The 16,350-nt window shown below is 35.2% G+C and overlaps 1 protein-coding gene across 1 annotated transcript in view; it reads right to left on the bottom strand.

Moving 5' to 3' along the window:
• The window catches only part of LOC122808378 (myelin-associated glycoprotein-like), a 413,712-nt gene that overhangs the window by 68,426 nt on the left and 328,936 nt on the right, over window positions 1-16,350 (bottom strand). Inside the window, exon 3 of the mRNA XM_044079344.1 lies at window positions 3,445-3,801. Within this exon, the coding sequence (XP_043935279.1) occupies window positions 3,445-3,801 (357 nt within the window). The remainder of the gene's footprint in view (window positions 1-3,444; window positions 3,802-16,350) is intronic.

The raw sequence follows: 16,350 nt of genomic DNA, 5'->3' as shown, positions 1-16,350 counted from the left end.
TAGGGGTCCAAATATCTTTCATATTGTCATTACAAATATGTCCACTTCTTGCACACCTTCATGTACATCATCTTTCTTTGTTAAATCAGACCATATATCAGTACATTCTCATTTAGACCCACTTGGTTGATCCATGTAAATATCATGGTGTTTAGAGATTTCAATTAGTTAATGACCTAAATAAAATCTGCTGCTATCCAAACCATACAGATCCTATTGTTAAAGCTGCTACCTAAGGCTCTGACTTCTGCTCTCACTTAATTAGTTGCATTGATAAGGCAGTCTATTCACAACAAAAATATGAGAGATTTAGGCTAGTGCCCTAACTATGGTCCAAGTGGCCTGGGTTTGGTAGCAGCTTGAGCTTCTGAGGTGCTCATAAGCAGGGATATGTGTGTGCCTATCCCAGGGGTGGGAGTTTCTAAAGTGCTTCCAGAGATGAATCATGATCCACAAAGAGGAGTAGCCTTTGGACTTAGTAGACAAATGTAAGGATGAGTGGGAAATGAGGGTAGGTCCTTAATGTCCTCCTGACAGAAACAGTCATCAGCACAGTTCCTAAGGATATCCTTATGATCCCCTCTGGCCTCAGCTCTGTTGAAAAAAAGTCTGGGGGGTAGAAATATAAACTGAAATACCCAGTAGTACACAAGGGAAAATGATACTTCTGGAAAGCATGAAGCAGAAAGACAGGAATGTGAAACGTTTAATATCCAGGCAGCATTATTTTGTGGCATTAATTCCTATTCCCATCAGCATTATTCAGTCTTTAGAAACACATAGCCTTTGATGACAATAAGTACATTATATAATAAGAAAAATAAATCAGTATAACAGATCTCTTTCTACCTGTCATAGGAGCAAACCTAAGGAGTGTATTAAAAAACATAAGAGAACCATAAGGAAACTCAAAGTTAAATATGAACTTAAATTAGTTACAGAAGCCAAACATTACTACAAATATTCCTTTACCTATATCAGCAAGTGAGTTAGTCCACAATGATACTGCATACTCTGATTTCAAGGAAATTGCTAATATGCTAGGTAATATACATAATGCAAGTTTTATTCCACCCACAGTTATAGCTATTCCACAAATTCTACAGTCCCAGCCATCTCTGATAAGTACTGCGGAACAAATCCTCTCAGCCCTTTCAAAAGGTCAGAACATCTTATCAGTTAAAGCTAATGACATAACAAGTTGCCTGACTATTAGTACCAGATATGGCCTATCTGTATCCTTCCTTTGCCTCTTTAATCTGAGAACCTCCACTGGATACAGTCTTAAAGTCTGGAAAACAGATGTTGTGATACTGTTACATAATGATGGCCCGACCATGTATCCTTGTAAAAATAGACCCATAGGAGTGACTGGCCTCACATGTAAAGCTATGGAATGTATAGTCCCAGACATTATTAATCTGGATATTAAAAACTTGTTAACCCTGTAGCCTCAGTTCAGCTTTGCAAAAGGTAAATTCTGCTTTAATAACCTCAATAATTTCTTTGAAAAGGTCACCAAGGCTGTGCATAGCAGTTACGCAGTGTATATAGCATACCTGAACCTGGCCAGGCCCTTTGAGACTACTTACAATGCAGCCATCACTGACAGACTTGTAAATCTGTATAAAAATGAATATGCTGCGTAATAGGTAGCTAACTGATTATCTGATGGAACTCGTGTTTAGAGTTAAACGTGTCACTTTTGAAAGCAAAAAAAAAATTCTATTGGTATATTATGTGGCTCAGTGTTGGCTCGTCTCCTGTTACAAATATATTTTTCAGACCTTCAGGTCGATATTTCCAGCTTATGATTTTCTAAGATTCCTCAAATACTCAATAAAGGAACAAAACCTTCTACAATAGTTAAACAAGGTATGTTGGTGTGTTATTTTCCGACATATCCCCCACCAGTGCAGAAACTTTCACTACATGACAAACAGATTAGAATTCTTGCCACCTTCAAAGTAAACCCTGATAATTGGGTGGCAAATCATAAAAGCTTCCTGGTCGACATAGTGTTGCTTTCATTCAGGATGGAGGGAGGTTTTGAACATTGTCTTTTGGATTTGAACTTCTTCACTTAACTATGGTCTTCCGTACTACCTTAAAAATTAAAATCTATTATTAATTCTACCTCTATAGTACTCCCTCAGAATCCACTTCCACTAACAGCCCTCCCTAGACTCTCTACTGCCTTCCTCACTTATCAGTTCTTGACTTATGCTGTACTACTGGAAACTAAACTCTATTATCAATTTTACCTCTACTGTATTATCTCAGCACCCACTTCCACTAACACCTTACCCTCTTCCATTACTATCTGGCTGATCTGACCCCTGTCAACCACCACTCAAGGTTGTGCCACTTTTATATCCACCTGTGTTAACCACAATTTGTATACAATGTCTCCTTTGCCTTCATGTTTTGTTAATGCATTTGTAAAGTATCTTATTGTATAAGACTTTTACTGTAAAATATATTATATAATTTTACTTTGGAGCTTTTCTCCCCAGGCCTCCACTGAAAAAGAGTTTCAACTCAGTCGGACTATCCCAGTCAACAAATGTCAAATAAATAAATAAATAAATAAATGTAATTATCTGTAGACTGATTGCTTAGTACGTACCAATAAAATTATGCTTTTAAAATTTCTCCCAGAGATGTAGCATGAAATCGATGAGTATAAAAAGAACAGTGCCTCATATAAATTTAATCTTTGGTGTTTTTTAGCACCATTTCTCCTGTGAAAGCATTGAAATCCACCACCCCAATCATGGACCTCACTGCATGTAACATTAGTCAAAACATTTTTCGATTTTTTTTCTTGCTTCACTTCAGAGCAAGTTTATTTTGTTGTCTTTCATGAGTAGGAAATCAGTTTACCATCATCCCCAGGGTGTCTGGGTGCTACACAATGGTCTAAATTTGAACAGGGCTATTTCATAATGAACACAAGCTGCAAAATGGCATAATGGTTAAGGTGTTTACCTTACAAACACAAGGTGCAGGGTTTGAGTCTCACATGGGGTAATTGGCTAGGCTTAAAATGGCCCACAAGGGCACTTAGCCTCGTACTAATCTATGAGCCTATGAGCCTAAATGCGAACACACCAAACCACACATACCAACAAGTACATTAGCTCCAACAGCAGCTTTTTTTCAACAGTGGCCAGAACCCCCTCCCTTCCAAGCTTCAAAGCTTTACATATTCCAAATCTGAGGTTACTCAAAAGTCAGGAAAGCAGATAATCACGCAATGGGTTAATGGAATTCACAATCTAATATTTGTAGTCAGTTAGCTATTTGCAAACTAACTAAAGATCTGAAGAAGAATTTTAATATTTTTTTTTTAGGTATCAAAGTTGAGTGGAATATTACAATACATTTAAAAGCAATGTTTTATGATTGTTTCATAAAATATTAAACATGTTAAATTCTTACCAGTGATGGTAATAGCAGTGAGGGTCTCTTTATAAGTATATTTATCAAGATTTTGAATTTCTGTCCTTAGATAATAATTGCCTTTATCTGCAGATTCGAGGCTATTAATTTTGAAAGAACAATTCTTCTTTCCCACATCTCCAACCAGAAGATATTTAGAGCCTTCTAAAGTATAACTCGTTCTGCTGTCATAAATTTCATTTCCATCTTTATACCAAATTGTAGTAATGTCAGTGGATGGCTTCTGCTGACCAGGGTATGTAAACGTACATGGTATAACAACACATGAGCCCTGAATTCCAGTTAATGTTAGTGGCATGGATGCTTCCCATTTGCAAGTCACATTTTGGATTAGAACTACAAAGGAAAAATATTGACATATCAGACTTAGCTCTGAAATAACATCCATAAGTGTAATACATTTATTTATATGTTTCACTTCCTTTGCCACAATGAAAGCATCAGGCAGAAAAACATTAGATGACATGCTTATTAGTTACCTTGCTATGCACTATACACATTGGAAGAGCTTACCTAGTAGACCGAAATATATTGTATTTCTTCTGGTGAATGAATGACATGAAATTATGAGACATGAAAGAGAAATGGGCACTTTGTGAGAAGACAGCATTCTGGATAATGAAATGTCTTAGATACAATCATTTACATAATAGTTATATCAATTTTACCTTAAATATAGCTCCAGAATGCCTGGCATTAATCTTTGAGTGCCAAAGGAATCAAGTGTGGTAATTTTAAACTACTTCCTCCATGTCTGGGTATTCACAACGGTTTAGAATGTTGAAAGTGAGGAGTTTGTCTACTTCTACATCAGAGATGTAAACAGCTATAAACTAGCATTATAGATTGTAAAGTATATTGCTTTTAAACAACACAGAGCCTTCAGATGAAGTTGGATCCTAAAACTAGAAATATGCCATATCATTTGTGATTTTATATCTTATAATGATAGCATAAAGTATCAATTCCTCAAGGATTATAAACTTAACAGATATTTGAAAGTTAAATTTATCAATATATTCTGTCAGGCATTTGAAAGTTAACTCTGTCAATATAAGCTGTAATATTTTTACTCCTTTCCTATGCTGTAGACCCTATATAAACTACAACTTACCCTTTAAATCCCCTTGGAGGATTGCTTTATGTCACAGTTCAGATTAATTCATCATTGATTTTTTTTTCTGCTTTTCACAAAGTACTTTAGAGGACAAATAAAAATTCAGCCAAGAAACTTTTAAGTGATAGAAAAAACAGAGGAAGTATTTGCAAATAAATTTCAATATGTATCTGTTCGATGCACTCTTCATAGCTCTCATCCTTCCTTCTCCCAAACATAGAACACTACCTCTCATAACATGGAACAGATGAGCAAAATGTGAAACACTTACTAAGGGTTTATTAACAGCTTCCTCTAAGAGGCGCACAGGAGGAGTAAAACATGTAACTTCATGCTTACAAAACATTCTGTTAATGAATTAATATCACTGAGCATTATTTGCTATGGGTATCAATTAAAAAATTCTTAACACAATGCATGGCAGAGCCTACCAATATGGAACTGTGATGAACATGGACATTATATGACTCAGAATGAAGACTGTTCCTCATAATGTGGTACTCTTAAATTTTAACGTACACACAAAAATGAATTACTAGTGACCATATTTATGATACATAGAGCAACCAAAACTAAAATACATGCACTGGAAGAGTTTAAAACCCAGTTAAAATATAATAAAATTTAAGCATTTTCATTAATATTGATCCATGAGTTCTTCAAAAACAAATACACAAAGACGTTTTCACAAAACATCCATATAAGTCAGATGATTTGAAAGTTCCATTAAAACATTTCACCTTAATTCTTAATACTATTATACTCATTTTATCTCGGCGGATTCCTTGTATTTAATGATAGCTGACAAACTTTTTTGCATTATAATGATTCCAGGCTTAACAGACTCTAATAAAGCAAAAACTAATTTCTTAGTATAAAGATATGTTTTAGTGTGTTTAAATAAAGTATTAGCAAAATTTCTGGATTTTTTATAGCATAGCAGTGTTCTAATATACCCTGATTACTTTTCTAGTTGTTTTACCCATGTAAAATCACTTACAGAAAACACATTTTGCATGTTACACTACAATCAAATAGACCTCTCTATCATCAAACTTTGAATATATGGTCATTTTCTAATATATCTGCACTAAGTGTTTACTCCTAATTTATAATTACCATTTCTTTTCCATGATACACAATAAAAGGATTTGATGCACTAATAAAATCATAATTGAGGAAGTTAATCTATTTCTAACAAAATTATTTATTTCTTTATAACATTTTTATTTTCATCCATTAATATTAACTATCATTTTAATTCCAAAAGTGTCAACAATACAATTTAAACAAATAGTATTATTGCACAATGGGCAAAAACTAGGTAGCATAGATTTGCACAATGACTGCACCCATTTAAGTGTCAGAAACCTGTTGTAAAAGGTTTCTTGAAGTGTAACAATAATAGACTTAAATTCAGTCATGAAAAGATAACATAAATTACCCTGTTAGTGAATGAACTATTCATGGAAATGTATTACCTAACAAACTTTAGGCCTAGTTCTTGTATAATGCATGTGAATAATTACACATCATCCACAGGCATCTTAAGCAATATTATTAAGAAACAGAAAAACTATAATCTCTCTCTCTCTCTGAACAAATCTTTTAGTTTCAAAATGTCAGTGTTAAACATATCCTTGTCAGAAACCAGCCTAGAGGCCTTAATCACACACCTGCTAACTACATTATTTTTCAAATACAAAAGATGCTGACTTTGAAGATGTAAAACACATTAACATAAGTTAATTCCCTTTATAAGATAACCAAAATATTATTTGTTTCTTTTCTACTCTAACACCAACATCCAAACAATGTATGTTACTTTTAACTATACAAAATGTAAGCATAATATCACAAATATTGTTAATGGTTGTCATAAAATATTTAAAACTACTATTATTTCCCTTCCACATGTCTTTGCCCTTCCATAAAAAGTAATTTATCAATGTTATGTATGTACAAGTTCAAATTCATAAATCATTCAAACTTACATTAATAAGAAAAATAAGTCTGACATAGCTGGAATTAAATTCTAGCATTACAGATGCTGGTTCTCACTTTTGCATTCTGAACGATTTACGTTGCTTATCTTGTTACAAGTTAAGGATCAAGATCAGTTGAATGGCTATGCCTGGACTAGCTGTGCCCTTTTTAGTACACTGGTATGGGATTCAAAACTGTTTGAGGTCCTCTTTGTTCTCTTGCATCTGATTGTGGTGATCTACTTGGTGGGAGAAATGTAGGTTCCCTGCCTTCTACCTGATTAGCTCAATAGCTGTCCAATATGAGCTTTAATTAGTTGAAGTGATTTTCTTCTTAGTAAGAAGTATATGCTGAATTACTAATGAAAAAATAATACAAATGCCACCAACAAGGATGCGGCCAAACTAGAAACAGAAGAACTTTATTTAAATTTGACTAAGCACTTTTACCCTGCTACCTCAGGACTTCTTCAGAGTACCATAGTAAATCAGCTGTCCTGTTAAATACAGGAAATAACATCACATGTACACATCATTAATCACTCATGTATCAGGTATTACATACTGATACAACTTCATAAAAACATACTACAAATATATTACATATATTAATAAATATTAGTTTATAACATTCATTTTCCCTTGTTACAAATTAATGTTAAAATTCATAGCTATTATGAAAAAAACACAAATAAATACTAAATAATTTATATAATTTATACAGTAAAATTAGATCTGCCTAGCTGTTATTTTGAAAACATAACTTAATGATACATTCTTATTAATGCCATACACTGGCATTCGTCCTGTATGCCATTCCATTTCAAGTTTCCTCAAATATAATTTCAAATCACCACCACTACCATAGTCAGTCATCCTATCAATGATAAAAAACAGGAACTTGTTAAAGCTAGTACACTTCTCAGAATGAATAAATAATGCACTTACAAAACCCACCGTTTTGACCAATTGTCACAGTGGTGAGTAAAAGACTGAACCCATTGCTGTTGTATTATTTTTTGTATTAGATGTTTGCGGTCGCTCTTTTGGGTATTTTTTTTTTTTTTTCGTTTCGTTATGTTGAATTACTGTCATAACATTCTTTACTTCTATTCACTTTCTTTATTTCTTATTTTCAAATCTGTTTTTTACCTATTTATTGCATGCTTTGCTAAATTTATTTATTTATTTATTTAACATTTGTTGACCGGGAAAGTCCAACTAGGTTCCACAGAGCCTGTTTTCAGCGGAGGCCCGGGGAGAAATGCTCCAGATGCATGTCTTTGGAATGTGGGAGGAAACCGGAGTACCCAGAGGAAACCCACGCGAACACAGGGAGAACATGCAAACTACACACAGAAGGCACCCCAGCCGAGAATCGAACCGGAGAACCTCTTGCTGTGAGGTGACAATGAGGCCAACAAGCAGGCATAAATCATAGTCCACTTGGCACACTGCAAAGGAAGCAGGCATATAATTTGTTAAGAAATGCGTTTTCCAGATGAGTTCCTTATCTAATAAGGCTATTTATGTTATATAAACATGTTTGGATGTAGGTCTGTTACTAATATTATTATTATTATTATCATTATTATAATCAATATTATTATTATTTTTCTAAAAAAGCTATATTTATCAAGTTTCTGGTTCAGCAGTGGGTAATGTTATGGCACCCAAAATGGAAGCCATTGCTAAGTCAGGAATGGCTGCTTTTATGGAACCTGATTTTGCTAACCTAGTACTTGTACAATGATAAACTAACATTATATAAGTTAGAATTATTTAAGTTATGAAATTTTATGTACATTACATTGATTAGTTATTTTATATGGAAGGCCAGTGAAAGTAATTGTACAAATGTTATGGTGAGTATTACCAATAGTTGTGAATTTTGTTCAAATTTATATTTAATATAGTGAGTAAAACATAAATTGTGTGCAATAGTGTTAATGTAGACAAAAAAGATATGCTTAAGTTTTACCATATTCAAGAAGCCTACTTATTTTAATGATGTTTTTAGATTTTTAAAATCACAAAAAAAAAAAAAAAATAGTCAGGAGACAGGTGATTAAGCCTCCTACCCTGAAAATTATGCTTGACATTAAAATTTTGAAACTTAAAATATAGGAATATTAGAAGTGCTTTGAAACTAAAATGTAGAGATAAATGGCATGTGCCTTTTATGGGTGTCTTATAAGAATGTGTTTTCCTATGTTAATTCTGAAGATGTCCCAGATTAATATAAAAATGGAAGAGCTTCATCCATCCATCCACAACCCCCAATTTCAGATTTTTTTCACATCTGGTTGGGGAACCAATTAAACAGTGACAGTCACTGAAAGCCAGTACTCCCATTGCTAAATGGTTACACATGCCACAGTTGATTTGAAAGAGGTTACATTTTTAATAAAGATTATTGTTTTTTAACCTTATCCACTAATTGCAATTTTGCATTCTTGAACTGTGACACAGTTTTGTTTTCAACTCTACCAACAATACGGGTACTTTTGTAAGACCAGTTTTTCTGTCTTTCTCATCTTATTTGGAATTTACTTTATTGAGTATTCCCACATCTATGCCCCTTGCATTATGTATCCTTAAAATGCAGGCAAATTATCAGTCAGGTGAATTCTGTAGATCATATTTAAGTATGTAGAAGATTTTTAAAATTACTTTTCTTCCTCCTTTAAGACTAGCATAGCAATCGTTGCTCTTTTTCTATGTTTGAATTCTAATGTAGTATATTTTCCAGTCTTTTCTCTCTTTTTATCAATTGCATTTTTTGCACTATTAAATTGAATTTACCCACCTGAATAATTTGGGTCTAAATTAGATGACCGAATGTTCTGATATTCGAATCATAGATGGTTGACATCATGTGATCGAAAGTCAGAAAGGTCAAAGGTGAAAGTCAACGGCTTTTCACATGCAGAATGGGAAATTTTCCCTTTCTGCACTGAAGTGCATTCTCAAACTTGGTATATTTAACTAGGGGGGTATGGGGGTGCAGGGGGCTTGCCCCCCCTGCTCAGAGCATTAAGTTAAGTTTTTTTTTTTATTATATAGTTGATGTTTCAAACTTCTTTCATATGAGTTCACTCGTGAGGTTTGAAGTTTTGAAATTTCAACTATATAATATAGACCCAATAATTCTGTATTTTAATCCTATAGGCTTGATATATCCCTAAATCCATGCCATACTTCTATACCTTCCTGTATACAATTCTGTTTTTAATATTTTAGTTATATGAAAAAATGCTTACAGTAAAGACTGCAAAAAAGACTCAGCCAAATCTAAAATCTTCACTGTGTAAAACCTTAAATCTTCCGTAGTGAAGGCCCATGGGATATATGTAAATAGCCCATTAAGTACACACCAGTATTTCAGCTAAAATGCCTTCTGAATGCCCATGACCTTTTGGATGTTTGAGATATTTTGAGCTATTTGAGATATTTTTCAGGCATCCTAATGTTTTCAAATATCAGACTTGATTTTACGATCTGTGGTTCTAAACTGTAGACAAGCAAGCCCCTGTGTTGTACCGATGATGTCAAACAAAAAAAAAGAAAAAAAGAGTGAAACATGCCTGCTTACAGCTATTGTGGTTTGGCTTTATTGGCCTGAATGCACCAAATATGACTTAAAAACATATAGTAAAAAGTCACGGGGATTCAGAAACATATCAAAAATGCAAACGTTGACAATGTACTACTCGCTAGATATAAATATATATATATATATATATATATATATATATATATATATATATATAGTTTACCATTAGAATGTCAGTGTACTATTGTACAGATGTTCAAATACTTCATATGTGTGCAGGTTAAATGAGTGAATGTTATATTTGCAAATAGACTCTGCATTCTCAAATATGAATGTTTGAAGAGATATACAGGAATAGTGGTACAGTGCAGTTAGGGAACTATATCCCTTTCCCCACTGTAGTGCAATCTCGTAGTTGGAATATATAGTTAGGGAGGTGGGGGGGTGCAGTGGGGCTTGCCCCCCTGCATAAACTGGATGCTAGGTGTGCTAATTAGGGAGTAGTGGCAAGGGTGGCACTGCTGTTAAGTGCTGAAAATGTTGAGTCTGACATTTTTGGCATTAACAGCTGATTTTCGACATTTGAACAGTTAGGTTATATGTGCGGCAAATTAGTTCATTTTTTGTGACTTTCACTATTTCAATAGTAAACCATATATACATATATACTGAATGGGCGTGCCTTCGTTGAAGGTTGGGCGTCAGGCTGGCAACTCAGCACCATAAAAAAAACTGTCAGTCATTAGCGGACCGGAGTTCCACTGTGGCGACCCCTAACCGAGAAAAGCCGAAAGACAAACAACATATATATATATATATAATATTTCTGAGATCATACAGTACTGGGAGAGAACATTTTCCCCAACCTTGAGAAGTGTGTGATTTCTCTCAGCTGTTGACCATCTACTCAGCTGACCAAATTGTGTTGACTAAACAGATGTTTTAAAAAAAAAAACTTATGAGCATATTCAGTTGTTTTTCAGTATTAAATCAAACAACTACTACGCTGTTGATAAATGAAATAGATGCCTTCCCAGGCCACTCAGATCCTGTTTATGTGCCCAGCTCCCACCATCCTTTTTAAATAATAGTAAAAAAAAAAAAAAACTTAAAAAAATCTCTTTTAAACTGTAGCAAGCTACTTGCTACAAATATAGCAAGCAGCTGCTACAGTTTATATTCTGTACAGAGTGCTACAGCATACAGGCTTTAGGTAAAAGAAAAAAGATTGTTTTTTTTTTACATTTAAATTGTAGCAAACTGCTTGCTACAGATGTTGCAACAGTTGTTATGTTTTATACCCTGAACAGAGCCACAGAGCAGTAGGGTGCTGAGATTTAGTTTAAAAAATAAATCTCTTTTAAGATGTAGCAAACTTTTTGCTCAAAATTTAACAAGCAGTTGCTATAGTTTATATCCTGCATGGAGCATAGCACCACTTGGGTTTTAATTTTTTTTTCATTGAAATTGTAGCAAATTTCTTGCTACAATGTAGCAAACAGTTATTTGTAACATAGATAGCCTTGCTAATAAAGGGCAACCATAAAGCATTCTTCAGTTATGTACACAACCTCAAAACTAATACACAATAAAGGGCAACCATAAAGCATCCTTCAGTTATGTACACAACCTCAAAGCTAATGCACAACAGTGTCAGGGGTGGCTCGTGGCATCGGGCTGCCGGACTGCAGCCCCCTCAAAATAAAAAATTAGAAAACAAAATTATTTTTTAAATTTTGCACATGCGCAGTAGTCCGACTACTGTCGGTCTATGCACATGCTCAAGGCAGTCCCCATAGAGGGACACAAGGAGACGTCTGTGCACTTGTAAAGTGCACAGACTCGCTGAGATTATGTGTCAGGTCTGGACAGCAGCAGTCAGAACAGTCTCATCATCAGGAGGGAGCTTTACTTGGGATCTCATCAGGCAGGAGCTTTGCTTGGGATCTCACAGGTCTTTGTGAGTATTGCACGGGCAGGATATGGTATGGAGAACAGACAGGTAAGTGTATTGTGCATTGTAATTTATACTGTGTGTGTTAGCTGGATATATTATAGTGCTTTCAACTGGATAGTCATTATGGATATATTATAGTGTGTGTGTAAATGCCCCAGGTGCTCATGGTGGTGTGGTAGGGAATACCTCAGGCTTGAACTCTGTACCCTGTATGCAGGTGTTAAAGACTTGAGTTCTCTACCCACCACCATTTGTAAAAAAATTGCAGATTTTTGCCTCATATTTGATCTGATCTGTTCCTCAAAATATCTGTGGTTTGTAAATGTTGCAATACTTAATATTTGATGGTGTAGTAGTAGCATTGTTGCCTCACAACTGGAGGTTTTCAGGTTGGATTCTTGGCTGGGGTTCCTTCTTTGTGGGGTCTGTTATCTTCTCCCTGTGTTTGTGTGGGTTTGATTTTATTTGATATTGCACTGGTAGCATTGTTGCCTCACAGCTGCAGGTTCTCAGGTTTGATTCTTGGCTGGGGTTCCTTCTTTGTGGGGTCCGTATCTTCTCCCTGTGTTTGTGTGGGTTTGCTTTTGTGTCCTCCCATGTTACAAAGACATGTCTGCATTATTTCTTCCTGGGCCTCTGCTGAAAATTGTTTTTTTGTTCCAAGTCAGACTGTCCTGATTAACAAATGTTAAATAAAATTGACAGGCATTTGAATTTCAGACTTCAAGTTTCTGAATGTTTAATTCCTCGCAGATTTAATGGTGCAATGGTAGTATTGTTGCCTTACAGCTATAGGTTTTCTGGTTTGATTCTTGGTTGGGGTGGCTTCTGTGTGGAGTCTGCATCTTCTCCTTGTGTTTGTGTGGATTTGCTCTGGTGCCCTGCCATTTTACAAAGACGTGTCTGCAGTATTAGTCCCTGCGCCTCTGCTGAAAATTGTTTTTGTTCTGTCCGCAGTAAAATTGACAGGCATTTGAATTTCAGACTTCAGGTTTCTGAATGTTTAATTCCTTGCAGATTTGATGGTGCAGTGGTAGTATTGTTGCCTCACGGCTATAGGCTTTCTGGTTTGATTCTTGTTTGGGGTGGCTTCTGTGTGGAGTCTGCATCTCCTCCCTGTATTTGTGTGGATTTGCTCTGGTGCCCTGCCATTTTACAAAGACGTGTCTGCAGTATTAATCCCTGCGTCTCTGCTGAAAATTGTTTTTGTTCTGTCCGCAGTGAAATTGACAGGCATTTGAATTTCAGACTTCAGGTTTCTGAATGTTTAATTCCTTGTAGATTTGATGGTGCAGTGGTAGTATTGTTGCCTCACAGCTATAGGTTTTCTGGTTTGATTCTTGGTTGGGGTGGCTTCTGTGTGGAGTCTGTATCTCCTCCCTGTGTTTGTGTGGATTTGCTCTGGTGCCCTGTCATTTTACAAAGATGTGTCTGCAGTATTAATCCCTGCGTCTCTGCTGAAAATTGTTTTTGTTCTGTCAGCTGTAAAATTGACCGGCATTTGAATTTCAAACTTCATGTTCTTCAGAATACATAGTAGCACAACCTTTTTTTCTAGCAATTTTCTAAGTTTATAAGATGAATATTTTAAATTTGTCCCTATTTTTGGGACTGTATTCCCCCATTATTGGTTTCGTCCAGGTTTTTGTGCTAAGATTGACAGCTATGGCAAGAACTGAATTCACTGAATATGTTTGAGGGCTGTATTCCCTCATTACTGGGTTTGTCCAGATGTTTTGTACTAAGAGGTTGACAGCTATGGTGAGAACTGAATTCACTAAATGATAGCCATTTAAGTTTCAGTCTTCCTCTCTTTTACAAAGCAGCTTATGTGGCATAGTGGTATGTTACTCTGACTGTTTTTTGCTCAGGGACCTTGGCAGTAAAATGTATGGTGGTAACACAACATTTTATTCTAGCAACTTTCCAAGATTATACAAGCAATGTTTAATGTGTTCCTGGTTTTTGGGCTTTTGATCCCCCAATACATTTTGGCTTTTTCCAGTTTTCTTGAGCTGCGAAGTTGAGATGCAGTTGAGTATTGAGTAGATTTTACAAGGAGCTGAGAGCTGCAGGGGAATAGAAGTTTAATGGTTTGCTTAGTTAATACTATAGCACAACAGGTTGTGTACTTGCTTTTGATGCAGAAGGCTGTGGGTTCTACTCCAACAAGGGGTGGATGCTGCCGTACTGAGAACGTTCTCTTTGGTGAAGATACTAACTATGAGTCTGTTATCAGTTTGCCATCCATTTCCTCTTGCAATATTATTACTAGCTTATCATTTTTTAATGTAATATAGGCAATTTATTCCTGAGGGGCAACAGACACTTTATTTTTCGATGAAACCATGAAATATAAAGGTGATTGCAAGCAGCAGCCGCTTTATTAGTTACAGATTTCTTTAATGTGGAATTATTTAGATGTCTTACTTCAGAGATTGTGCATATTTACTGATAATGGACTGTAGAATTGTGCATATTTACTGATAAAGGTGGACTGTAGAATTGTGCATATTTACTGATAATGGTGGACTGTAGAATTGTGCATATTTACTAATAATGGTGAACTGTGGAATTGTGCATATTTACTAATAATGGTGGACTGTAGAATTGTGTATATTTACTAATAATGGTTGATTGTGGAAGTCTGAGTAGACTTTTTTATGATAAATGTTTTCAACTGGGCAGTTTTACTATTATGGGTGCATATGGTTTGTTTCATTGCTTACTGGAAAAATGTTCAAAACAAATTTAAAACAGCCTCTAACAAGTGTACTGTATTGTAAAGGAATATAATTTTAGTACAATGATGAAGGTGTATCAAAGAGCACATGTATGTTTCATATGCAAGGGGCCTATGATTTGAAAACAGCCCAAAATTAATCTTTATCTGCCAATGGCAAAATGTATTTTCTTTGAATGTGGGTTTCAATGCTGTTTCAATGAATGTGAGTTTCAAGGGCAGAGAAGTTTTAATGCTAAGTTTTCATTGCGAGACTGCATTGCTTTGTTTAACAGATGACTTAGTGTTTGTGCTGTAAAATACAAAATAAAACTTTCAAATGAAGTCCAACTCATCATAGAAGTAAAGCAGTATGCACATTAGTGTTTATGGTAAATGGAGTGAAATAGCCAAGTAATGGTTCATTGGAATGGCTGCAGAGGCTCCATTCAACCATTATTTTGTCAGGGGGGAAGGGCAGCAAACTCAGACAGGCCCAGCTGAACTATACCTCCCAACTGTCCAGATTTTCAAAGAATGAATAGATTTTTGCTTCTTATTTTTGGTTTGTTCTTCATAAAATTTGTAGTTTTCTGGCAAATCATTTAGGAATTAAGTCACTAAATAATAAGTTTCAGACTTCATAACCTTCAGAAAAATGCATGTTAAAGTAAGAGCTGTTCTATCAACTGTCAAAATTTATACAAGAGCAATTTTTAGTACTGTTTATATGTGCCCCCAATATATTTGGCCTTGTTCAGATTTACTGCATTAACAGGTTGAGAGGTACATGCAAATAAATTGCTTTATAGAATTAGGCATAGCCAACCTCTCAACTGTCCCCAATTTTTGGATCAAAATGTTGCTCTTCCCCCTAATAATCCCTCTGCAAAATAGCAATTTTTGAAGAAAACATGGAGGGTTTACAATTAAGAAATAACTGTAATAATCAAAGTTATAGATTACTTGAAATGCATGTAGATTCTTTTATTTTGTCAGCTGCTCAAGGTAGCAGTACTAATATTAAAGTGTCCCTTCTTTGACAGGTAGCAGCTGTATTGTGTGTCTATTTTATATTTTTGCATCACATTTTTGGTCCATTTTTCATAAAGTTGTGTTTTTTGGCAAGTTAGTGACAAATCACTAAAGACTGAAGTTAGAAAATGACAGACATTTGAGTTTCAGATTTTATACCCTTCAGAAAATTCATACTAATGCAAGGCCTATTCTATTATCTTTCTAAGTTTATTAGAGCAATATTTAAAAATTGTCCTTATTTTTGGGCCTTTGTCCCACTTCTGTGTATGGCTTTGTCCAGATTTCTTGCTCTTGAGGTTGAGAGGTATGACAAATGTGTCAGGGCCATCACAGTCAGCCAGAGAGATTTCAAATTGTGACATGCTTGTTGCACCCCACTCCCCCATGCAGTGACTCTGGATGTGTCCAAGCAAGGCAAGGAGTAGTTGTATCTACCTTGGATGGGGAAGACACACTGCATAAGTACTACAGTGGCTTTTCATCTGTCCTTGATTTTGCAGAATGGTCTGG

Source organism: Protopterus annectens, chromosome 8.part0 (assembly GCF_019279795.1).
Source record: "Protopterus annectens isolate FY-2018-M chromosome 8.part0, PAN1.0, whole genome shotgun sequence".
NCBI classification, from domain to species: Eukaryota; Metazoa; Chordata; order Ceratodontiformes; family Protopteridae; genus Protopterus; species Protopterus annectens.
This window is presented reverse-complemented; position numbering and strand designations above follow the sequence as displayed.